We start from the raw sequence: 26,047 nt of genomic DNA, 5'->3' as shown, positions 1-26,047 counted from the left end.
TCTCCTAGAGACTAGAGTCGGCAGATGTGAAAACAGACAAATGTAGAGGGAATAACCATCCAGATAGGGAATGGACTAAAGTTTTCCTGTATTTTACCTTTTGAGGAATATAAAATAGTAAATGTAATAATTGTATAAATAAGAGACAGTTAAACTTACTCAGTATTTGTGCAACAGCACTACTGTGAACCCAATCTTCAGTTAGGATATACATCATTCATATGTGAAATATAAATGAAGAAAGAGGCATGGCCCTAAACATGTTACAAACTCTACAACTCTCAGGGGAAATAAAGTGCTCATTCGCAAAGTAACTGGAGAATGATAACATAAACCATAAGACAACAGAGCACAAAATGACTATGCTAAAGTCAGTAAGAATTTGCTGCATACAAAAGATCACTAAAGCTGGAACCTAGCCCACTGTTGAACATGGTTATTTCTGTTATTGTCAACAACTACAGGCATAAGAAATAAACAAGTTAATACAATAAATTATAAATAATTTAAAATCTGTTTATTAACACTAGTTTCAGGAAGGGAGATCTCCCTAGAAGCATGTTGTTAGCTATTAGTTTGTGCTAATAATTATGATGATTGAAAAATATTTAAAAATTATATTTTATATAATTCTAATTTTGTTATCATTCATAACATCTCTCCCCATCCCTTTCCAAATGGTCTATATTTGTGTGATTTTGTTTTATAAATCTTCCCAAATCTTGGGATACCCAAATACCCAGATCTTCAGAAATACATCCATTTAAGAATGACAAAAAGATAACTGCTAATAATACAAGGAAGAGATATCAAAATGAAAATTCTTTGTACCTTCCTTCCACCCACCTATCTTCCTTTCATCTTTCCAACCTTCCTTCCCTTCTCCCATCTTTCCACCCATCCTACAAGCATTTACTCAGGGCCTACCATTTATCAAAGAAATAGAGCTGAGCAAGATAGACATGGGCCCTGTCTTCAGGGCATTTACAATATCGGCATGGAATCCATGCATGGAAGCATCCAGCAAACCTCAAAAGACTGGAAAGATACTCAGGAGTCCTTGTGACACAGAATACATACACACTCAGGGCCTCTTCTTGTGCTAGAAATTGGGCACATATGAAAACAGTCAACTTCAAGAGCACCAGGCTGTACTTCAGAGTTCACAGTGGAAAAATTTGGTGTGACAAGTATGGACAACTCATGCTAATGCCAGCAGCTCTGGATTCAATTCCAAATTTCTAGAAAGAGATGAATACATACAAAAGGTACATACTAAGTGCTCATTTTTTTTTTTTTTAAATACACTATTATTTTTGTGAAAGACTCAACAGAGTACTTTCTTGGAAATAATAAACATTGTTACATCACTTGATTTTAGTTGGCAAATTTGTATGACTATTGACATTAGTTTTTAAAGAACACATAGTAAAAAGTAATAGTGGCCAGCATGGTGGTTCATGCCTGCAATCCCAGCACTCTGGGAGGCCAAGGTGGGCGGATCACTTGAGGCCAGGAGTTTTAGAGCAGCCTGGCCAATATGGCGAAATCCGGTCTCTCCTAAAAATACAAATATTAGCCAGGGAGTGATGGCACACGCCTGTGGTCCTGCTACTTGGGAGGCTGAGGCATGAGAATCACCTGAACCCAGGAAGCAGAGGTTGCAGTGAGCTGAGATAGTGCCGCTGCCCTCCAGCCTGGGTGACAGAGCAAGACTCCATCTCCAAAGTAATAATAATAATAATACTGAAGATGGTAGCCAAGTTTAGAGATCTTCCAGGCATTCACAAACAGAACGATTCTTCAGTATTACCTGTGAGTATTAACACAGCTCTGGGCTGTGACAATTTATATATTCTCAAAATGGTATGACTACTTAGAAAACTAATGACAATGATGGAAACCAATAGAACATTTTCAACAAATGCCCCCCAAAACGTCAAAGTTTTTGTTTTATCAGATCTTAGTGTTACTGTTTTAACACATCCTTTTTGTGTATGGAAACAAGCCCAGATTCCTTCAAATTTGGAACTTTAGAGGAGTAGCCAGAATGCCATTTAGATGAACAATCTTCTTCTATTTAAGTCTGAGGATTGACAAAACGTTCTCCTTTTCCCTTGTGAAGCAGTTTTCTGAGACCCTTCCCAGGAAGTGGGTGAATACCTGGTCCCAGCACAAAAGACGACTTGGCTTCTTAAATGACCTTGGTTCTTCGATAGAGCAAGAAATGCAGGTTTCCTATTTTCCAGGACCTGGAGCTTTCCAAGGGAGAGAAGTCCCAGCACTGACACCTATCACTAGCTTATGACCTTGGCAAGTTCTGAGAGCTCAAGATGCTGGCAAGGGAAATTTTCACTCAGGATATATCTTTCTTCTTTTGACTATCCTTGGACAAAAGCTTAGCATTCTCAGCCTGAGGCAGATCCATATTTTGAAGCTTTCTTGGCATGAACCTACACATTTCTGGTTGGTACTCAGCTTCATGACCCAGAGATGCTGGAAAAGGCCTTCAGTTGAGAAAGCTTGGATCAGTTTTAGAAGTTTCTCCCCTGTACTGAGGCTACAATCTTCCATCTCTCCTCCTGTAGTTAGCTCATTTAATTCTGAAAACCATATCCTTAGGGAGCTCCTATTATCAGCTGACTTTTACAGGTTATGAATGAGGGTCAGAGAGGCCACATGGCTTGTCTGTAAGGAGTAGGCAAGGGTCTCGAATGTGGGGTGTCAGCCTTACATTCCTGTGCCTTTGTACTGCCAGGTCCAAACCTGGTGTGGCATCCCAGGCACATTCTTGCTACTAATTCTCATGAAAAGCAAAACTACTGGTTTTCCCTTAAGCAATGTTTTCTATTCCTGGTTGCACATGGAAATTACTTGAGGATCTGTATTTAAAATGCAGGTTCTCAGGCTCCACATTGCCAGGGATTCAAAGTCGGGGTGGGGTGGAAAATCTGCATTTTTAACAACCTTCCCTTGTGATCCTGCCACAGCCAGCTCAGGGCAGTAAGGAAGCTCAGAGAGCAGAATAAAGCCACTTTCTGCTTCCAGGGCTGAGTGGCCTAATTCCTTCATACTTTCTATGGGGCATTTACTGCTGAGTGTGGGAGAGAGAGAATTAGTCATTGTTTTCATGGGAGAGACTGATTAGCACAGTGGAAAGTGGCATACACTTTAGGGCAGGGGCCTTGTCTTTTAGTTCCATTGTAAATTTTTTTTTTTTTTTTTTTTTTGCCAGAGTCTCACTCTGTCTCCCAGGCTGGAGTGCAGTGGTGCGATCTCAGCTCACTGCAACCTCTGCCTCCCAGGTTCAAGTGATTCTCCTGCCTCAGATTCCCAAGTAGCTGAGATTACAGGCGTCTGCCACCACACCCGGCTAATATTTGTATTTTTAGTAGAGATGGGGTTTCATCGTGTTGGCCAGGCTGGTCTCAAACTCCTGACCTCAAGTGATCTGCCCACCTCCGCCTCCCAAAGTGTTGGGATTACAGGGCCAAAGTGTTGGGATTACATGGGCCACCACACCCAGCCTTTTCCATTGTAATTTAATTCAAGTGGAGAACTTCTCCAAGCTCCATGGGCACTGAATGAGTCATTTAACCATGTCCTGGGCTCCGGGGCTTTATCTTACCTGTCAAACCCAGCCTAAAGTCACTGTAACCTGCAGAATGGCAGAGAAGGCAGTATTTTAAAGCCTTATACACTGAAAACTCTCTTGTGCTCCTTTAAAGGAAAATGGTAGATAACTATAAAGTGAGAGGCTTTTAAAATTTTCTTCCAGTCCAGCCTACATGTTGCAATTGGCATAGCTATTTAAACACAAAGCTTGCTGCAGTGTCTGTAAGCTGACCTCCCACCACGCAGAATGTGACATCCTATTCCCAGTTGGCTCAAGTCCCAATATCCAAGATGCACAGGCAAAGGGCTTCAAGAATTGGCCCCTCACATGTATTTCCAATACTGCTTTTTGAAACTTCCTCCCCTATCCTACCCTATACATCAAAGGTCAGCAAACTACAGCTCATGGGCCAATTCTGGACTTAATTTTTTGTAATTCACGTTTTATTCAAACACAAGCTTGCTCCTTCGCTTATGTATTGCCTATAATTGCTTTTGTGCTACAATGGCAGATTTGAGTAATTGTGACACAGATCTCTGTGGCCTCTTGGCCCCCAAAGCCTAAAATATTTACTATCTGGCCCTTTATGGAAAAAGTTTGCTGACCTCTGCTATAGAACCAGTCTTTTTTAGACTTTTTTGACTATGACCTACAATAAACACATTTTTCCATGCAGCTTACTATACCCATACAAGCACATATGCATATTTATATGCACACAGGAACATTTCAAAAACAGTATCTTTACTACATGAAATGAACACATCCCCACATTCCCTGCTCTCCTACCTCTATTCCTTCCTTGACATCACTCCCTCCATCTGGCAAGACCTTGCTCTTTCCTCTCTATTTGTACTTCCGCTGCCCCAACCCTTCTGTAAGCAGTCGTTTAACTTCCATCTCTCATAAAGTGTGCTTTAAACCTGCAGCCCAAAAGCACTTTCTCCTTTTGTCATCATCTCCCATAGCACATTTTCTACTCCTCAACTGCGGTGCTTCAAAGTTTATGCTTTGTAGAGCAACTATCTACGCATCTCTCTTTCGTTTGTTGTTTCTTTTTTTGTTTTTTAGACTGTGTCTTGCTGTGTCACCCAGACTGGAGTGGCATGGCTCATCATAGCTCACTGCAGCCTGGAACTCCTGGGTTCAAGAGATTCTTCTTCCTCAGCCTCCCAAGTAGCTGGGACTACATGCACATGCCACCGCCTGGCTAATTTTTTTTATTTTCTGTAGAGATGGGGTCTCACTTTGTTGCCCAGGCTGGTCCTAAACTCCTGGGCTCAAGTGATCCTCCCTCTTTCGCCTCCCAAGTGCGTCTTTCTTATGTGCCCTAAAGTGCTCAGAAATTCTGAAGGGTGTAGTGTTGAGCATTTTGTATTCTACACACCATCCAACACAATGCCTGGTACTCTGTCAGCACTGAATAAATGTTTATTGAATTGAAATAGGCAAATATTTATTACTAAAAGAGTAACATGGCTTACACATGGAATGTTTATCCCTTTAATTGGAAACTAAAAGTCTATAATATATTGTAAACACTTAATAAATGCTTATAAAGACAGAGAAAAGGGATAACCTGTACTTACCAGTTTTCATTCCAGTTGCTAGATTTATTTGACTAACTAGTGGCAGAATTATTGTATACAATATATAATTTCTAATTTTTTGAGTTATAGTCACTGGTCTAAGCACACCAAAGAGGAAGGAAATCACTCTATTTGTTAGGGCCCCAGCAGAGAAAGGGTATACTAGTTTTGGCTGTCCCAAGCAGAACTACCACCTGCATATCCTGAGTTCAGACAGTAGTACTTGAGAAAGCTTGATATGGTCTCTTTTTGTCCTAGGAAACAAAGATGTGTGACATCTCTCGTGTACTATTAATTGTAGTGTTAGTAGGGTCCAACTGATTCATGTAAGAGAAAATATCCCAGGAAAAATTCCTTCATGAAGCCCAACATGACTTGAAATACTCATTATGATCATTTAGAGTGAATTTGTTATAATCTGTTTAAGTATGACCCATAGGATTTATTCTCAGAAATTCACATATGAGTTAATACCAGGAAACCAATTATGATACTTCACTATATTCATATAACAAAAAAGAAAAAATATATTAATATATCACTAGATTCTGACAAGGTACCTGATAAATCCAGCAGTCATTTCTAATAAGACTCTAAGTAAATAGGAATGGGAACAATAGTCTATATAAGCATGATAAAGATTTTACCAATATTAAAAAGCAATTATCAAAGCAGATGGTAAAATATTAATACTAAATCTAATGCCACTAAAATTATTAACTTTTTATTACTTATTATTTTGAAGACGATAGCTAGTGAAATAAGATAAGAATATGAAATAAAGGGTGTATGCATGTTCTCAGTTATAAGTGGGAGCTAAATGATGAGAACTTATGAACACAAAGAAGGAAACAACAGACACTGGGGTCTACTTGAGGAGTAGGGTGGGAGGAAAGAGAGGAGCAGAAAAGACAATTATTAGGTACTGGGCTTAATTCCTGGGTGATGAAATAATCTGTACCACAAACTCCTGTGACATGAGTTTGCTTATGTAACAAATATTCACATGTGCACCTGAGCCAATAAAGGAAGGAAGGAAGGAAGGAAGGAAGGGAGGGTGGGTTGTAGATTTTAGGGGAAAAACACAAAAAATATTTTATTCATAGATTATATGATTATATATTTTAAAATCCCAAGAGAATATAGAGTTTTTGGAAAAAATCCACCACAATTAATATGATAATTATATTAATAATTACTATAATTGCAACTAAGGAAGTTGCAAACCAGAGAAAAAGCATATTAATCAATAGCTTCTCTTCATATAAACATTAAGCAAATTAGAAAGGAAAATTAGGACAGCAGCACCAAAATCAAAGCAATTTTAAAGCTCTATAGGAAATATGACCCAGTTTCTTCAATGAATAAATAATAAGGGCAAAATGTAAAGAAGAGAAATGTAGATTAAAAGAGACTTAAGAGACATATCAGCCAATTACAGTGTAAGATCTTTTAGATCCAATTAGAACAAACTGTTAACGGGGAGGGGGAAAATGAGAATACAGGAAATTATTAAGAAATTACTTTTAGAGTTCCACTTGTGTACTTCTCTTTAGGATATGCAAAGCAGTAAGAGAAAGCTATTCCCATCCTAGCAATGGTAAAAGGCCAGGAAATCTCAAACATGGTAAGTTTTCTTGAACTCAAGAGATCTGAGATGACCACACAGTCAAGTGAATTCCAAAGAGAAGCCACTCCAAGGAGAGACAGATCCTGAAAATTCTCTCAGCTTTGGCAAAGCACAGGAGAAAGAGGAGGCTGCCATAAAAACCAGATAATAAGAAATCATGTAAGAGTTTAAAAAATTCTTAAAGGCCTAGTATACGCTTTCACATTACTTTAAAATCACCTGGGGCTCCAGATACAAGGGGCACATTTTCAAGTTCTTTTCCACAGATTTCCACTGGGTCCTCACAAAAAATTAGGAACAAAGAAGGAAACTTGGCGGTAGAGGTATGCAAGTGATGATCAGCTGCCACTGGGAGACAAGGATGAAGCCCTTCTGCTCCCCCAAACCCTTCTCTTATATGAAACAAATGCTTTACGTTCCTAGGTGTACACGCTAAAAACCTTCTCATCCCCAGGTCCAGAAAGAGATCTATTGTCTCTGAGAGACGGGCAAAAGTACAAATTCTTCTTCCTCTGGGGAGAGGGTAGGAAACCTTGTGCTCAGAATCCTGCACCAATACTAGTCAGAGGTCTCTGCTACCAGGGAAGGTTTAAGAGTCTGGAGATAGAATTGTATTTCGTGTTACAGACTTGCAGTCACCACTGAAAACTGAGGGTGAAACAGGAACACTTAAAAACCTCTCCAGTACCCAGTAAAAATATGCCACTGCTGGGGGAATTTGAAGCCTGTGGTACACTGAAGGTTAAAACAGAAACAGTAAAACCCAAACCCAGATCACCGCTTGACTAGGTTAACTTAACCTTCCACACTAATTGCCCCAAAAAAGGGTTGTACCCATTTCTAGGCACAAATACAATTGACCTGAATATCTACTGTTCTTATCCACATATTATTCAGCATTCAATAAAAATTTATGAGATCTACAAAAAACAGGAAAACCCAAACCATTGTCAAGAGATAAAGCAATCAGCTGAACCAAAGTCAGAGATGAACCAGAGATTGGAACTATCAGACAGGGTGTTTAAAACAACCATGTCTAATATGTTAAATGATCTAATGAAAAAGATAAACAATTACATAAACAGATGGGGAATTTCAGAGAGCTGAAAACTATTTTAAAAGAGTCAAAGAGAAATGCTAAAAAAAAAAAACCACACAGTATCAGAGAAGAAGAATTCCTTCAACAGGCTCATCAGCAGATTGGACACAGCTAAGGAAAGAATCAGTGAACTTAAAGATGTTCCAATAGAGATGATCTAAACTGAAACACAAGAAGAAAAAAAGGGAGAAATAAATCAGAACAATGAATGTAAGAGCTCATTTGTCATCACAAATTATCTAACACATGTGTAATTGGAGCCTCAGAAGGACAACAGATGAAGAATGGGGAAGGAGAAATATTTGAAAAAATAATAGCTGAGCATTTCCTAAAATTAATGAACAACAACAAACAACAGAACCAAGAATTCAAGAGAATCCCACATAGGGTTAAACACATGCATGCATACACCCCTAGACACATTATTAATATGATTAGACTTTTGAAAATCAAAGATTAAAAAATATTGAAGTCAGCCAAAGGCAGGAGATTGGGGGGTACTTTACATAGAGTACTTTACATAGAGGAATAAACATAAAAATTAAATCCGACTTCTTGGACATGATGCAAGCCAGAAAACAACTGGATGACGTATTTAAAGTATGTACAAAAAGAAAATGTTTTTAACATTTTAGGTGTGATAATGGTACTGTGGTTATGTGGTTTTTCTGAACAAGAGTCCTCATATTTAAAGATTCATCTTGAAATGCTTATGGATAAAACAATAAGCTACAGAGGATTGCTTCACAATTATCAGGGAGGAGCGTTTCCCTGCAGATGAGGGTAGAGATAAAGGAAGATTGACCACAAGTTTATGGTGGTTGAAATGGGAGTGACAGGAACATGGGGATTCAATGCGATATTCTCTCTACTCTTATACACTTTAAAGATTTCCATAATAGAAATTTTTAAAGAAAGAGAAATTTCTAAAAAGAAGAAACAAAATGGACAAAAGAGGTAAGCATATCACAGCACATACTCTACTAGGTTTCTCTGATTTTTTGCCTCTACTTAACTGTCCCTCTGTAATTCACAGAAAGTTCACAGATCTCCAAACTGAGATCACAAAAGGCTGTAATATCAACCTTTTTTGTAAGGTTTGTAATACAACTCCGCAGTAATATCAACCCAACAAAGCCTACCAGTGCCAAAGCTCTCTTCTCCACACAGATTGCACCGTCCTGAGTCCATCAGATTCGAGAAGAATCTCCATCCAGCTGGGGTCTCATATACAGGCACCTTCATTGATTTGGCCACTCTGAAAAATGAAATTTGAGAAAAGTCAATTCATATATTTCATTTTCTGTTTTTTTCTCAGCACAGTAGGAAGTCTTTAGGATCTACTAAATCCATAGCTAGATTTCAGAACCACTTGGGTAGTGTTGACAGATTTCAGGATATCAAGCCGTAAGTTAGAAAATAATAAACAACCCATTTCAGTGGTTCTCAATTTTGCTTCCTCCACCATACAGAAAATATTAAGTTAATATACAGGATATTTTTTATATTTGTTTCACTTCTATACATTTTTCTTTATCTTTTTGGAAAGAGTCCATGTGGGGATATCAGAATCTAAATTAAGAGGGTATTTGGGCACAAACACTTGGGCATATTGTTTAACAGTATCTACTAAAGATGAACTTACCCATATCCTATGAACCAGAAATTCAATTCCTAGAAATTACTAATGACATGTAGCGGACACCGTGATGTGCTGCTCAGATTTACCCCCACCCACCCACCTGCTCCCCCTTAGACACACGCGTGCACACACTCACACACTTTAGACATTTTAGGATAAAAATATGCATTCTACCAGCTACTAGGAATGCTAATTGCTGACAGCTCGCAGATGTGGCCCCTATTCTCTGCCAAAGAGACATGTGTCACCCCAAATCATGTTCCCATGCCTGGGTTAATCCACATGCAATGACTGGTATAAAGGGATATATAAAGACCTGGCCTCCTTGCCCCAATTTTGCACAACTCTAGAGGACCATTTCAGCTCCAGAGCTCCCCACAGGTTGGCTGAGGCCTTTGTTGTGACTGTATTTCAATCCAATTTCTCTGTGTTCAATCCTCCTTCCTCACTCTCCTATAAGTTTTGATCTTGAATGCAACTTTGATCTTAAAGGCAGAAAGGAATAAACTTCCTGAAAGCAAATATCTCTTAGAGCTGCTTCCTGGGGAACCCAGTGTGCGATGTTGCTCAACAGGGTTGTATATATAAGATTTTATAAGAATGATCATAGAATCACAATTTGTAATAACTGAAACAATCCAAATGTCCATCAAAGTAGAATGGACAAATAATTTGTGATATACAATGTAATACCATAAATCCTATTGTGCAAACTATTGCTGCATGCAACAATTTGAATGAATCTCATAAATATAACCCAGACAGGATCTGGCTTATGATGGTTTGACTTACAATTTTTCCCCTTTATGATTGGTTTATCCAGATACAATCCCATCATAAGTTGAGGAGCTCCTATGACTTATGGTGGGGTTGTGGTTTCTACTGAATGGCTATTACTTTTGCACCATCATAAAGTCAAAATTCTTAAGTTGAACCATCATACATCAGAGACTGTCTGCTGTGTTGCCAGAATTAAATGCATTTTTGACTTAACAATATTTTTGACTTAAGATGGGTTTATCAGGATGCAATGCCATCTTAAGTCAAAGAGCATCTGTATTAAGTAAAAGAAATCAGTAACAAAGGTATATATACTGTATTGTTCCACTTAGATAAAATTAAAAAACAGCCAAAACTTATCAATGCTGTCAAGTTTCAGGCTCAGAGAAGTCAAGTTTTTGTTCAAAGTTTCACAGAGGTAAGGGGCAGTGCTAGAATTGGGACCCAGATCTGCTTAATTTCTCCTCATGTTCCATTCCATTACACCGTCCTGTCTCTTCAAATGTCTTAGTGCTTCATGAGGGATGTAGATCTCAAAGCAGGCTAGGGAATGAGCTGGTACCACAGACATTGGCCTGAAGAGTTTCATCTTCCCCAATGCTAGCAACTGAAAGAGAAAAACACCAAATGCCTACGAACAGCAAGATTTAGTTATTTGAAGGCTGTGAGTGCAGAGGATGACCATAGAGTGGGATCAATGAGGGTCTTGAGAAAGAAGAGGAAGAAAGACAAACACAGGATAAAATACGCCACGTAGTAATGATTCCTTTAGGTTGGCTTTGTGGCCAACTAAAGGAAAAAAAAAACATCTAGAAACTCTTGCCATGGGAAGGTGAACACCTCCCTTTTCACAAACCCCAAATACAATGAATGTGCTCAGGTCTGAAAAACTGTGGGCTGCCTCTTCCAGTTTGCGTTGAAAAGCACTTTTCAGGTGGTCAGCTGTTACTTCAAATATTCTGTCTTCTCTCTTTTTCACTGGTTTAAGAAAGATATAGAATCATGCTTACATTCTGGTAGGAACAATGAAAGAAACCACCCACAAACTATACAGCAAAGGTAAATTTTCATTTACCTTTATAATAACATTATTTTCATGGTCAGAAGGCTATAGAAGGTCAGAATAACATGAATTTCATCATCAGAAACTCAAGGAAGAGAGAATAAGTCACACAGAAGCCTTCTGGGGCAGCATGTAGTCAAGCCTGGGTCAAAGTTAATTCAACAAAGATGAATGCATATGGATAACAAATAAAATGAACAACATGGGGCAGAGGTGAGGGTGAGAGGGAGGGTACGGGGTGTGGGGATGTATGTTCTCTGACCAAAACATTCTTGTAGGTTCAAAGCCAAGTTGGCAGGTCTGAAGGGAGGGAAAAGGATTTCCCCAGCTCCCACCCTTTCCAATTAATCAGTCAGGAGGTCATCAAGCTGAAAGCTGTGGCTGGATTTTAAAGGACCGGATACTTTTATAACTATGAGCCACAGTTGCAGCTATCCAAGCCAAAATAACAATATGGGTAATCAAATTCCAGGATCTTGGGTATGAGTTAATTGTGTTCTAGGGTCAAAAAGGAATTTCCCTCTCTCCTCCCTCTCCTGAACTTGGGATTCATCCCAAACACAGCATTCAGCAGATAGCATGCGTTAGATGGGTTTTTGGCAGAAGTCCCCTGGAATCTCCGAAATTCTCTAGTACAAAAGCTGAAAACGAAGCTGCCCATGCTGAGGGGCTGAACCCTTCTCCCTAACTGCTTGCCATTGTGTGGGGGAGATAAACATGAAAACTCACTTCCTAGGAAAGGCCAGAGTGTGAAGGGAAAAAAAGGAAAGTAACCTGGGCCACATTTTTCCTGCAAGTGAGAAAGCCTGAAAACTATGCTGGATATAACTCTTTAGTCTGAATTTTAAAACCTCCTAAAACGTGACGTAGGTTGGAAATTGCATCAACCTAACTTTCCAACGGTTTCTCCCATACTACTCCCTATGTGTTCTATGCTGCTAACAAGATGAATGATTTCCTATTTTTCCAAATATGCCCTTAAATTTTGTTGTTGTATACTGCCCAGTCCTTTTTTATGCTATTCATTTTTCCTGGATTAATCTCCTTTCCCATGTCTGTCAGAATACTTCAAGTTGCCTGAAGACCTACCTTAAATGCTTTTCCAGCATAAAGCCTGTTATTCCATTTTGTGCCCTTATAATGGGATAGCTGATACTAGATAATTTATAAAAAATAGAAATTTATTTCCCACAGTTCTAGAGGTTAGGAAGTCTGAGATCAAGGCACCAGCATCTGGTGTGGTGAAGGCCTTCTTGCTGCACATGGCAAAGGCAGCAGGAAAAGCTAGCCAAATGCTGTGTAAAGGCTTTTTTATAAGGGTCTTAATGCCATTAATGAGGAAGGAGCCCTCCTGGCCTGAACACCTCTTAAAGGCCCTATCTCTGAATACTATCACATTGGCAACACCTGAATTTTGGAGGGATTGAAGTTCCAACATTAATATTGAAAGCGACAAAAACATCCAGACCATAACAAAGCCCGTGGCAAAGACTGCTACGTGGTCAACAATCCATTTCATCTTTTCAGACACACAGGTGGACTGTAGTTCTCAACCTCCCTTGAAATTAGCTGTGGCCATGTGACTGAGTTCTAGCCAATGAAACTCAAGTTCTAGGCAATGGAACTCCTCTTTCAGATCTGGTTATAAGATCTTTTCATTTTCCATGTTCTTTCTCGTTCTGCCAGCTTGATGTGGACAAGCCCAGCCATCTTAAAAGCCATGTGTTGAAGGCGGCTGACCCACGAGAGGGGAGGACCTGGATCTCTGAATCACCATTTGGAACAGAGTCAACTATGAATCAGGAACACCTGTTTTTAACTTTAGGGGATTGAAAACACCTTTTTATGTGTTTGAGCGGTTATACATCTTGGGGATATTTTTATAGTAGCAGCGACACTATCTTAATGAATATAGTCCTTTCCTCATCACTGAAATCAATCCAACGTGACCCTTCCTGCTGCGGAGCTTCCGTGGTATGGGTCTTTATGTTCACATTGTCCTTGAATATGCTGTGTGCTTACTGAACACTTTCCCTCCACACACAAACACTATCACCACCACCAATGTGCTAGAACTTCCATGAGGGCAGGAATTGCATCTTATATGTCTTCATGGCTACTTCAATGTCTAGAATAAAACAGTGCCTCTCCAGACTTGCCCTCAATAAATGCTATATGATTTCAGGTGACTAATAAATATTATTTAAGGAGTTGTTAAAAGGGTTGTTAAATAGCAGGGGACTAAGTAAATCTATTTTATGGTCTTTGACTCTTGTAGCTTTCTTTAAAATACAAAGTCATTTCTGCATGCTTTATCTAAATTAGTCACCTTGAGAAAAGAGAATTTCTCCAGGTATGAATTAGTGGGGCTATTAGGATGTGGCAAAGGCATATCTTAGAAAGACAGATCTTACAGAATGAGGGGCAGTGACTAAATGATTCTCAAAGGTTTGAGGAGCAAAAGGATACATTATTTTTATCTGACCAGTCTGATGGTCACCCTACCTTTATGTGATCAAACAGGATGGTAGATACAAAAGTACCTTAAAAGTGCCCTGAAAGCTCACTAAGCATAGGGGTGCTGACATATCCACCTTTGCGCCTCCAGTGTCCTGGCCAGTGCTTGCTCATAGTAGGTATTCAAATATTTATTAACCCAAAGCACTATATCATTATGTATGATAAGAGTCTACCGGAATATCATATATTGATGACTCTTTGTTTACCTTGCAAGAGAGTAGCCAAATAAACACAGACTGATCATGTCAAGTGTGTGAGGCATATCCAGCTGCTCTTGGAATCCTACTTCAAGAAAGTTGTGATAGATTTAAAGAGCACAAGATCCAGGTCTCTCTTCCTTTCCTCTATCTTCAAATGTCCACTTTCTTAAGAGCTAAGAAGGGCCCATGGTACCATTTTCTACACACTGAACTCTCAGACCCCTTTTAAGACCCTCAAATACACAGATTAGAAAAAGATATTTGCATCATATGTATCTAACAAAGGACTTACATGCAGTTTATATTTTAAAAACTCTTATAAATAAGTTTTTTTTTTAAAGGCAAATAACCTTAAAAAAATAGGCAAAAGTTTTGAACAGGCACTTTACAAAAGAGCATATTCAAATAACAATTAGCATATGAAAAGATGCTCAACATCGCTAGAGATCAGGGAAATGCAAATTAAAACCACAGTGAAATATTACTATGTATCCACAAGACTAGTTGGAAAGAGTGGTATGGCCAAGTGCTGGTAAAGATGTGGAGCCCTAACGTACTGTTGAAGGGATGCAAATTAGTACCAACTGTGGTGTATTTATTCAATGTGGTATATTCACACAAAGGAGTACCATAGGACGACAAAAATGAACTGCCTGCCATTAGATGAAACAATAAGAATGAATGTCATACTCGTGACATGGAGTAAAATAAGCCAGACCCAGAGGAATAGACACTCTATGATTTCATTTATGTATCATTCAAAAATAGACAAAACTCATCATTGATGGGAAAAGTCAGAATAGTGGTTATGTCTCAGGAGGAGAGAGAATAAATGATCAGATTGGGGAACAAGGAAGCTTCAGTTGCTATTCTGTTTCTTGATCCAGATGATAGTTACATGCGTGTGTTCATTTGGTGAAAAATTCCTTGAAGTAAACATGTATGAGTTGTGCCTTTTCTGTATGTCCATTACACTTCAATTAAAAGGTTATTTAAAAGAAAAAGCTCTCTGCAGTGTTTACGACTAAGTGCATGTTTGAATTAGTGATGTTTACACAATCCCAAGAAACAAACTACTGAAGATGGAGTTTAATAGCATCCTGGATATGCTGGTTAATGTCTAACAGACATTTAACACAACAGCTCTCAAGTTAGCTCTTCAATATTTTCACATCGATGAGTTCACTCCCAGATCCCTTCTTTGATGTCTAGCACTGCTGGCTGGGGCTGCTCTATGGTAAAAGGCTTATATGAGTTTGCACTTTAAAAGCCTTTTTAAGAAAGCCTACCTGGTTCATATATGAATGAGGCAGAGTTCAGCTAAACCTGGTTTTCTAATAGCAATCTTAGAATCTACTCCTAAACCCATTTTTTGGATGGAACAACTCACACTTTCAGGTATTAATAAAATGAACATAAAACATGAGGCTATCATAATAAGATAACTACAAAAGTTTTTCAACCATATATATAAATTTTAGCAGAGTGCTATTCAATCCTGGGGCCTCCATTATTTCAGCCTGGTCTAAACCTCAAAATCCACATATTAAATAAATCCTTCCTTGCCTGTCTTATCAGAGAGGTTGTAAGGTTCAAATGGGATAGTATATAATTTTGCAAAATGGCCTACAGAGTTGCAATATTATCACTGCTCTTAGTACTGGAACTTTCACTTAACCCAAAGGGAACTAAATATATCATTTAAAGAATATTTAAAAGAAAAAGCAAAAGATAACTGCATGTCTCATAGTATCTCTAAACTTCTAGAGTTTGACCAATTATAAAACAAATAAAGGGGGACCCCAACCCCGTGGGCCTTTGCCGCTTTACCTAGAAGCTTCTCCACTTTCATTTTAGGTAAGTGTCATGGGGAAAAGAAGAGGACTCTTCCCAGTTAGATCCTAAATTTTGTTAGGCAACATAGGCAGGCAGATTTCTGAAAATCCTGACTTTAATTGAAAGAAAAAAAACTTGGCTTTAGGAAATTGACCAAAGATCCAAGAAAAAATATGTAAAATTGAAACTACCACAGGTTCACTCTCTTCAACTGTTAAGTAATCTGGACCCCTACATCTGGGGAATTAACAAGTGTCTGTATTTACAGCCTTGATGCTTGAGCACTTTAATGTAAGCTGTTCCTGGCTCTGGTTATTTTCAAAGAAAATACATTGCCAAGGGTCTACGGCTGGGGAATTTTAAGTCTCAAGTGCTCCAGCTAAGTTGAGAGATAGTCAAGAGCTAATTGTCAGATATCCTTCAGGCTTCCATGAGATTGTTCCCAGACTAGCAAAACATGAATCATCTTCTTATCTTTTTGTTTTGCTTTGTATTTTCCAAGTTATACAGACCTCTTGTTGAAGCTTTAAAAAAAATGACTTATACAATACTCTTGGAAGATTTAAAATCAGTTCATTCACTCCTATAAACTAAAAGTGGTAATCACTGACATGACAGCTCCAACCCAGGAGATAAAGCACTTCTGTAAAACAAAGCTTTTTATGTTTCTTTAACTATTTTTGTTTGTTCTCTTTTCTATATCCAATTAGCAGGTTTTCTTAGATAGTATTATAGAAATCTTATTGAATCTATGTCATAAGACATGAGGGAAAGGACACATCTAGGCACTGGACGTTAAATGGATACTATAAATGGATACTATTAAATGGATACTATAAATGGCAACTATAAATGGATACTCGCTCTAAAAGAAGAAGAAAGAACAGAGAAGACTAGTATTTGTATAATGCTGCTTCACTACTTTATGAGTAACAGAGTAATTCTATGAGGCATGGGTATCCACTGAAATACAATGGCATTATCAGTGTTCCCAAAGCAAATACCTGTTCCTTGCTGTGGTATTTCATATTGGATTCTGTTTCAGCAAGGCCACAGGGACCTCATTGTCTGTCCCATGTTCTATGAGGGGGGAATAAAGAATGGGCAGAATATTCTACAAGTTGGGTCTAAATATAAGAAAAAGATAGATAAACGTAATCACATTAAAAATTATAAAATTTCTATTTGTCAAAGACACTAAAAAAAACGAAGTAAGCCATAGATTGAGAGAAGATAGTTGCAATGCATAAAATCAAAGGATTAATGGCTAATCTAAATGAAGAAGTCCTACAAACTGATAAGAAAAACTCAGATGACCTAAGCAAGTCACAGAGGAAGAAGACTGATTGGCCAATATGAAAATATATACTAAATCAGGGAAATGAAAATTAAAATAACAGCCAGGTATCATGTCACATGCATCACATTAGCCAAATAAGAAAAAAAGAGACTGGGCACATGGCTCACGCCTGTAATCACAGCACTTTGGGAGGCCGAGGAGGGTAGATCACCTGAGTTCAGGAGTTCAAAACCAGCCTGGCCAAGATGGCAAAACCCCATTTCTACTAAAAATACAAAAAATTAGCCAGGCGTGGTGGTGGGCTCCTGTAATCCCAGCTACTTGGGAGGTTGAGGCAGAAGAATCACTTGAACCCGGGAAGTGGAGGCTGCAGTGAGCCGAGATTGCACCATTGTACTCCAGCCTGGACGACAGAGTAATATTCTGTCTCAAGAAAAAAAAAAAAAAAAAGGACAGGGCACAGTGGCTTTTGCATGTAATCCCAGCACTTTGGGAGGCCAAGACAGGCGGCTGATGAGGTCAGGAGATCCAGACCATCCTGGCTGATGGGGTGAAACCCCATTTCTACTAAAAATACAAAAAAAAAAAAATTAGCCAGGCGTGGTGGTGGGCACCTGTAGTCCCAGCTACTCGGGAGGCTGAGGCAGGAGAACGGTGTGAACCTGGGAGGCGGAGATTGCAGTGAGCCAAGATCTCGCCACTGTACTCCAGCCTGGGTGACACAGCGAGACTCTGTCCCCCCCGCCCCCACCAAAAAAAAAAGAAAAAAGAAAAAAAAAAGAAAAAATCTAATACCAAATGTTGGTGAAGTATCATGGGAAAACAGAAACGAAAAAAAAAAGGCAGCAAGATTATAAGTTGGTACACTCACTTCACACTCAGAGTTATTGGAGAATTCCTAGTAGACTTGATCATGCCCTAGAATCCAGCAAACCCCTCTCTGGTATCTTTCCTAGAGAAACTCGAACACATGCACACAAGAAGATGAGGTTCAAGGATGTTTATTACCACACTATATGTGAAAGAGAAATAGAGCTAAATCAGAAGCAACCTATTATCCATCAGAAAGGCACTAGACAAGCTGTAGTTTATTTCTACAGCGACAAACAGCCGTAGTCCAAGGCCACCAAATTATAGAATGCAAAAGAGCCACAAAAAAGAAATTGTATGTACCTCTGTCTTGCAATATTATCTCAGACCCCTGCTATTCCAATTACTGTTTCTTCATCAATAGTCCATATTGCAAACCTAGTGGGATATCATTCCAACTCTTTAATAACAGGTTTCAGATATCTGCAACACTGAAGAATTAATGAGACTAAATGAAGAGACACACCACCACCTGGCTCAGAGAAGCAGCCAGAACCCACCAATGCCACCAGGGCTGTGGAGGAACTTGGAAGATCTACCCTCCCCGATAACTATGCCTCTGATGGCAGAAGGCAAGTCTGTGCACGCTCCTGCAGCCGACTGTAATTAATTAGCCTGGGCATTTCCCAAGATTCTTAGTGCCTTTTATTTACATGAATAGAACTCAAAACCTTTCCTGTTTTGTTTTTTTTTTTTTTAACTAAGAGATGGTGTTTATATTTTGTGTACTATGAACATTTCCCCTTCCTTTTCTCCCGCTAACCTGTCCACCAATATCACAGAAAAGAATTCATCGGTCCTGGGTATGGTTCTTATTTTCGGCTCTCTTTAGAGAGTTCCTGTTTTTTGGACAGTAGATTAATATCTCTCCGGGCCAAAACTCTACCGATTCCAGGCGGAGATGCCCTGAGCAGGGCAACATGCAAACCTTTGCTTTCCCTTTGGGAATGTGAGTGTCAGCTGTCCATGGTGGGTTCGGAATACCATGGATTGAACACCACATTCCACCTGTTTCATTTCATCATGTAACTCTGATCTGTGACCCAATGGATGACGCAGGTTGCTGTTTCCTATGAAGCCAAATCAGGTCACAGGCAGCTCTCTCTGCATGGTTCCGAGAAGACAAGCATATATCAAGGGATGCACAGGCAGCCACCCTGCCTGAAAGGAACCATCTTCAAGTCTGCATTTACCTTCCCAGGGTTTCCTTTGGTCACTCAGGTTTGGGTTTAATTTTATCAGGAAGCATAAGGAAAGGTCATGCCATACTAATTCTGCTCTAATGTTGTCTTTTAAAGAAACACTTCAGTTTAATGACACAGTTACGAGGAAAGGGAATATTGAAAAGGTCAATGTTCTTTTGTGGGAAGTGAGAGTTTTACAGCAAAAGCTAAGGCTGAGTGAGCAGGAAAGACAGGCAAATATGCGCTGCCTGTGGAATCAAGTTTAACGTCTTAGCACAGAGGAGAGTAGGAACTCTCAGTCCCCATGCAGCTCCACCCCTTCTTGCAGTGCGACCTTGGCCAAGTTACTTAACCTCCATAAGCCTGGATCCTTTACCTACAAAATGGAATGATAATACATCTCCTTACTCAGTGGGGACTAAATGCGATGAGGCCTGGGAGCCCTGGACCCCCAGAGCACTCCGTGGGCATTGGCAAGAGTGATCTGCCTCATGAACTCTGCTACTGCTGCATCCTCCTGCCATAACAAACTATTTTTGAGATGGAGCCCCCTTCAAGCACCAGGCCACTTCAGTTCTTTGCACACATCGTTCACTTAGGTAGGGATACTCCTTGTATCAGTGAGATCTCCAACAGAATTGATGGCACACTCAAAACTGAGTAATTTGAGAGTTTAATACAGGCACTGTTTACACAGGTGTGGCTAGTGGAGAGGGCAAGTAACATCAGGGCTACCAGCATCCCATCCCTAGATTCATTACTGAAATCCAGGGACAGATCTGTGTGGATAGGGCTGCCTGGCAGGAACCTTGACCTTCAGAAGAGTCACGTTTCCAGCCTATGGAAATCCTATAGGGGGAGAAAGAAATCCCTGCTTGCATTCTCCTCCTTCTGTCTAGTAACTGCAGTGCTCCCAATTGCCCAAGCCCAACTAAAATCTGGAGGGAAGGGTGGGGGTGTCTTTTGATAGTCCCTATAGGTCAGTCTACAGGACGGGGAGCAGAGAGAAAGAGATGGAGTGGAGGTCTTGAAGGAAAATGAAAGACACCAGTACACTCTTCATTCATCCCCTCCTGGACTTAGGCCGCTTCCTTACTTTCCAGGTTTATCTGGCCAGTCCTCTCTTTGTACTGCCACTGCAAACCCCAGGAGTTAGACACTCAGCACAGGATATTGCATTAGATGCTGGGACACCTAACTCCTTCTCTAATCCGTGGGTCTCTTGAAGGTAAGTGCTTAAAGACACTTGTTCATTTCATGCAAACTTCATGGGGCCCATCAGAACACAGACTCCTTCTACATTAGTATAAAGATGATTCCAGAACTTGGTCTTAAAATACCAGTGGAAGCAAATACATGGGATGATTGAAAGTTTGAGATAAGGAGGGAGATTACAGCATGTTCATGCCTATAATCCCAACACTTTGGGAGGCCAAGGAGGGGGGACAGCTTGAGTCCAGGAGTTTGAGACCACCCTGGGCAAAACTCCTGGCTCAAAAAAAGAAAAAATACTAAAATTAGCCAGCTGTGGTGGTGTGCACCTGTAGTCTCATTTACTTGGGAGGCTGAGATGGGAGGATTGCTTGAGCCCAGGAGTTCAAGGCTGCAGTTAGCTATAATCATGCCACTGTACTCCAGCCTGGGCAGCAGCAAGACCCTGTCTCAAAAAACAAAACAAAACCAGAAAGTTTAAGATAAAATTAAGTGATGATGGATGAACTTCCAAAGGAATTACATACAAAGGGTTGGCTAAAAAGGTTAATACCCTTATATGTTAATTCACCAAGTCCAGTGCTGTAAATTTATTATGAAAAGGTAAGAGACTATGGTAAAAGTGGACTCTCTACTTTGGCAGGATGTTTCAAAACCAAATGCTCATTTCATTGTAAAACTTCACAAAGAGGGTAGAGTATGCATTTCTCACATTTACACAGAGTACCTTGTGGGGTTGGTGGTTTCATTCAGCGCACATGGGAAAACACTGGCCAAGATTTACCAACCAATATTTTCTTTATAAGACTATGATAGTGGTGGGGTCCAAGGGAATTTACTGCCACTGAACACTTTTGAAGAGCAAGGGAGAAGAAGGACTATGTCAAATGCTCTTAACTCACATCAAGGATTCCCAGCAAGATGCCTTGTCCAAAAAGCCTTGAGAAAGGAGATGTTGGAAGGTGATGCCTTGGAAGCAGAGATACCCCTCCTCCAGGTCCTAACTTGCACTAAGCTCTGAACTCAGCAGGGAAGGGCAGCCCTGCCTTAGCATCCACTCTGGGACTAGCCTAGTGGGGACAGCTGGAGGCATGGGTAGTGAATGTGGCTGACAGTAAGTCTGTTTGGTATCTGAGTGACGTGTTCTCTGTTCCCCTGAGCAGTCTGGTTCTGGGGTTCAGATCCAGGGGAGGTGGTAGGGGAAGAGTAAGGAGATGGGAAGAGCAGCTGTTTGCATTCAGGATCACCCGTGCAGTGCTACCTGCACTGAGACCCATCCTCTCTCAGAGGTCCTAGTCATCTATGGGAGACAGAGACCGAAATAGGTTGGTGAGAACAGGCAGTGTCTGAGATCAACTGGAGAAGCAGAGACTCCCCAGGGAGATGAGAAGGCCACTTAACTGACCCTCCCCCCTTCTCTGGAGACTGAGGGAAGGGCCATGTTGGTCTGTGTGGTTCTATTCTGTGTAGCGGCTCTTGGTGCTTAGGAGAAACTTCCTACTAAGAGAAGGGCAGGGAGCTTTTACTTCAGGGACTAACTGCCAGAAAACAAGCAAGCCTGCTGGTGGTAGAAGGGCAAAGGGCTGGTAGAAAAGCAAATGGAAGACTCCAGGACTTCTGAGCTTGGAACTGCTTCAGGGGCACAGTGTTGTGGTGGGGCAAGGGGGTGGTGAGCAGTCCCTTTAGGTCAAAATCCCACAGCCTACAGTGGAGGGAGATAAAGGTGAGTGTAGCAGGAGGAATACCTCTCTCTCTGTCAGGCCAGGGCTGAAGCCCAAGCTGTGCCTTTTGTGCTAAAGGTATCCCTTCTTCAAGGTCCAGTAATTTACGGCTATTAAAGAGTATTGTAGCACACTGAGTTTCTCAGAACAGAACACTTTAATGCCATCTGCTGAAGCGCTGTCATAATAAATATTCAAGTGTAGGGTGTTTGCAATGGGAATAATGCCCCCTTGGTATGTGGTGCCCTTACACAGTGCACATCCTATGCAACTGGATGCAGCAGCTCACCATTGGCCTCACCTGAATTCAGGCAGAGTAGAACCTACTGCCCTCAAGTTCCCTAAGGACATTTCTGGTGTAGCAGGAAGTGGACTACACCCTTCAGAGACAGTCACACAATGGAGAGAGGCCCTGAAAGCTTTTCACCATCTTTGAGCTGTTGAAGACCCAACTTTGAATGGCATATTTTATTTTTTCCAATTGTGTGCCCTGTGCAAAAGCATTCAGTGGTGGTAAACTCTGTGAATCTGTGTTTATGAGGCCCCATCCCAAATCATACCAAAACTATTAAAATATATCCACATCTCACATAAAAATCCACTTTTGCTCCAAAAGAAATTGAAAGAATTTTTATAATTTTGCTTTTGAAATGATGAGGCTACAAGTCATTCATTTAATTAACTATTGGCAATGATATTGCTCATGCACACTCCAGAAACCTTTCAAAAGAAGAAAATATATCCTACAAATTATTCTGAAGTGTTATGGTGATTTCTTGAATATTAAATTTAAGAATAAAGTGACAACATGTGGTATTTTATATATATTCAATTACGCAGTTAATTATGTTGGCATTGCGGATGTCTTCATTTTGGAGCTTATAATTGTTTTCAGGTCTTTAAGTAGGTTCATGAATATCAAGAGTCCTAGGCAAGGGGTTGAAAGTGCCAATGAGGGATAAAATGCATGTGTGTGTGTGTGTGTGTGTATGCTTGTATGTGTTTGTGTATGGATGTTCGAGTGGGTAGGTGGCTGTGTATTTTGGGGACACAGAAGGATAGTTAAACTCATCAGGACCTTAGGTTATCTCTTGCACAATAAGGTTTCAGGAAGAATCCTCCACCATTCCTACAACATTCTGCATATCTTGTTTTTACTTTCATAAGGTTCTATAAATTTATTTCTGAACATTCCATCCCAGAATTCTCTCAGTCAGCTCACATTTTCTCTGTCAATTTCCAATGCGGTTAATTATGCAGATTTGGAATATGAGATACAGACACATGCAATTCCAGCACACTAACCCAGCACTAAGCTATTGACTGAGTTTCTCTGAAAATCTTGAAACAATGTTCCAAGAGTCAGAAAAAAGAAATGATCTTTCACTTATAACGTATTTTCTAGCTGGATGAAATATGACAGTGGATTTTTCCCCCCTCATGAAACCAAATGTGCATATCCAATCCAAATAAAAGAAGCAAATTGACTTCATATGATGTAAACTTTTATTAAACTTACAGTATGATTACACATATGGAATTCCCAGATAGTGGCCTTAAAGGCCTAACCTAGCAAACAAGCTTCGACAGCGTTTCCCCCGCTTTTTGGCAAGCTGTAAAACATTCTGAGTTGGGGGAGTTGGTGGTACTTAATCATTCACCTTTGGAAGAGGTTAAAGTTTTTCACACTTTCTTCATAATAAGAACCACCTGGGGTGCTAATTAAAAATGCAAATTCCTAGGCCTCTTTGCTAGAATATTCTGGGTTACAGGTCTTGGTTAGATCCCAGGTGTCAGTACTTAAAAGTAGTGGTTTTTTTGTTTGTTTTGTTTTTGTTTTTGTTCTTATTTTTTATTTCTAGAGATTCTTGTTTTTAGGCAAGTTTAAAATAGTTAAGACAAACTACGCAAATGACAATGATCAATTAACATACGCAATTGTATATATCTATTCACAATTTTAATAGCTGAATTTTGATGCACGTATTATACAGTGTTTAAGAGGTCCTCAAAAGGGGTTCACACTTGAACTGACATTGAACATTGGTGCTGGTATGACAGTCTACCATGTGAGCATGCTGACTATACTAGTCAAACCCCAGCAGGCTGAGGTCCAACTCTTGCCTCCCCTGGACATCTCTCTTAAATGTAAGCAAAGCAACTGTCCTCCCCACCCTACCCCCATAGCTGTAAGCATCTCACTGGATTTAAAATCTGACAGACTGGGGTTTGAAGTTCCGCTCTTACACTATTAATTCTGTGACACTTGTAAGCCAGTCATTTATCCTCTCTTATCCTCAGTTCCTGCATCTAAGATTAAAGAGGCTGTGCAGTAGAGTGAAACAAGCTCTGGCTCCTTGGGTAGACAAACCTGGGTTCATATCCTGATGCCCACCTTTCACTAGCTTTGGGGACTTGGGTAAGTCACTGCTTTTCTACAAGCCTTCATGTGCTCATAGGCAGAGATGGGGGTAGTTGTGACACATGATAAACACTCCATAAATGCAGCTATCAATTAACAGGCAGAAATCTTTACCTTGGGTAGGGGAAGGTGCTTGTGTAAGTTGAAAGCTCTCTGACCATGGGGTCCCCATCAGAGGGCACCCATAGCTGAAGTTCACCTTGAGGAAAAGAATCTCTCCTCTCTTGAGGAAATACCCCTCAATTTTACTTTCCAGGGACTCCAAAGGCTTGCAATTCCCAGACAAGCCATGCTTTTTGCCCTCCAGAACTTGGTGATGCTGCTTCCCTCACCTCGGCTAGCTGAGTCTTAACTGTCCTTTCAGTCTCAGCTTCTGGGAAGCACCGCTAGAGCCCCAGGGCTATAGACTAAAGATCTGTGTCCACTCCAAATTCATATGTTAAATCTTAACCCCCAACGTGATATTATTAGGTGGTATAGGGCCTTTGGGAGGTGATTAGTTCATGAGGGTGAAGCCCGCATAAATGGCATTAGTGCCCTTACATTAGAGACTCCAGAGAGCTCCCTCCACCCTTCTGCCACATGAGGATACAGCAAAAAGACAGCCATCTATGAACCAGGAAGCAGGCCCTTGCAATACATTGAATCTGCTGGGTCCTTGGTCTTGGACTTCCCAGCTTCAGAACTGTGAGAAATGCATTTCTGTTGTTTATAAGCCACTCAGTCTATGGTACTTTGCTATAGTAGCCCAAGTGGATGAAGAAGTCTAGAATGAGAGGTCCTTCCTGGGGTTCCCCAGAGAGACACAATCAGCCCACAATCTGCTGTCCCATAGCACCTAGAGCATTTCTGCCATAACACCTTTCACACTATGCTGTCCCCCGCATGCATCTCTAGCAGCTTCAGGAGGACAAGGGTTGTGTTTTTCTCTGAATATCCACTCAGTTCAGGATCTGGCAATGAACAGGGCTTGAGGGGTGTCTATTGATTGAACAATGATCTCCGGGCTACATACCAATGGGTGTAAGAAGGATTATCAAAAACTCAGAAGTGAAGAGATTCTAATATACAGAGCCCCAGCTGCTTTGAAAATCACTGCAGGTAGCAAGTGGTGCTCCTGCTGCAAGTGGACTTTGGCTGCGCACAGAAAAAGAGTTTGAGAACCCCTGAGCTAACTGAGAAGAGAAGGGAGGTCCTGGTTAATGCAGGTTTGTTAATGAAATTAGCATGACTCTTGGGTGCTGGGTGGAAGCCTCTAAGTGGGAACAGGCCTGTGCATGAAGGTGCAGGGGTCTCAAGAGAGGCTACACGCAGCCTTCCCTAAGTGTCTCCCCAAACAACCCCTCCCTGGGTGACTCGGCTA

General features: G+C 40.4%; 1 protein-coding gene across 1 annotated transcript in view; it reads right to left on the bottom strand.

Annotated features, from left to right (window-relative positions):
- PGM5 (phosphoglucomutase 5) overlaps positions 1-26,047 on the bottom strand; it is a 178,341-nt gene that overhangs the window by 63,301 nt on the left and 88,993 nt on the right. Inside the window, exon 7 of the mRNA XM_024252660.3 lies at positions 9,077-9,192. Coding sequence (XP_024108428.2) covers positions 9,077-9,192 — 116 coding nt within the window. The remainder of the gene's footprint in view (positions 1-9,076; positions 9,193-26,047) is intronic.

Source organism: Pongo abelii, chromosome 13 (assembly GCF_028885655.2).
Source record: "Pongo abelii isolate AG06213 chromosome 13, NHGRI_mPonAbe1-v2.0_pri, whole genome shotgun sequence".
Classification (NCBI taxonomy): Eukaryota; Metazoa; Chordata; class Mammalia; order Primates; family Hominidae; genus Pongo; species Pongo abelii.
Note: the sequence above shows the minus strand (reverse complement) of the source record. Positions and strands in the feature narration are given on the sequence as shown.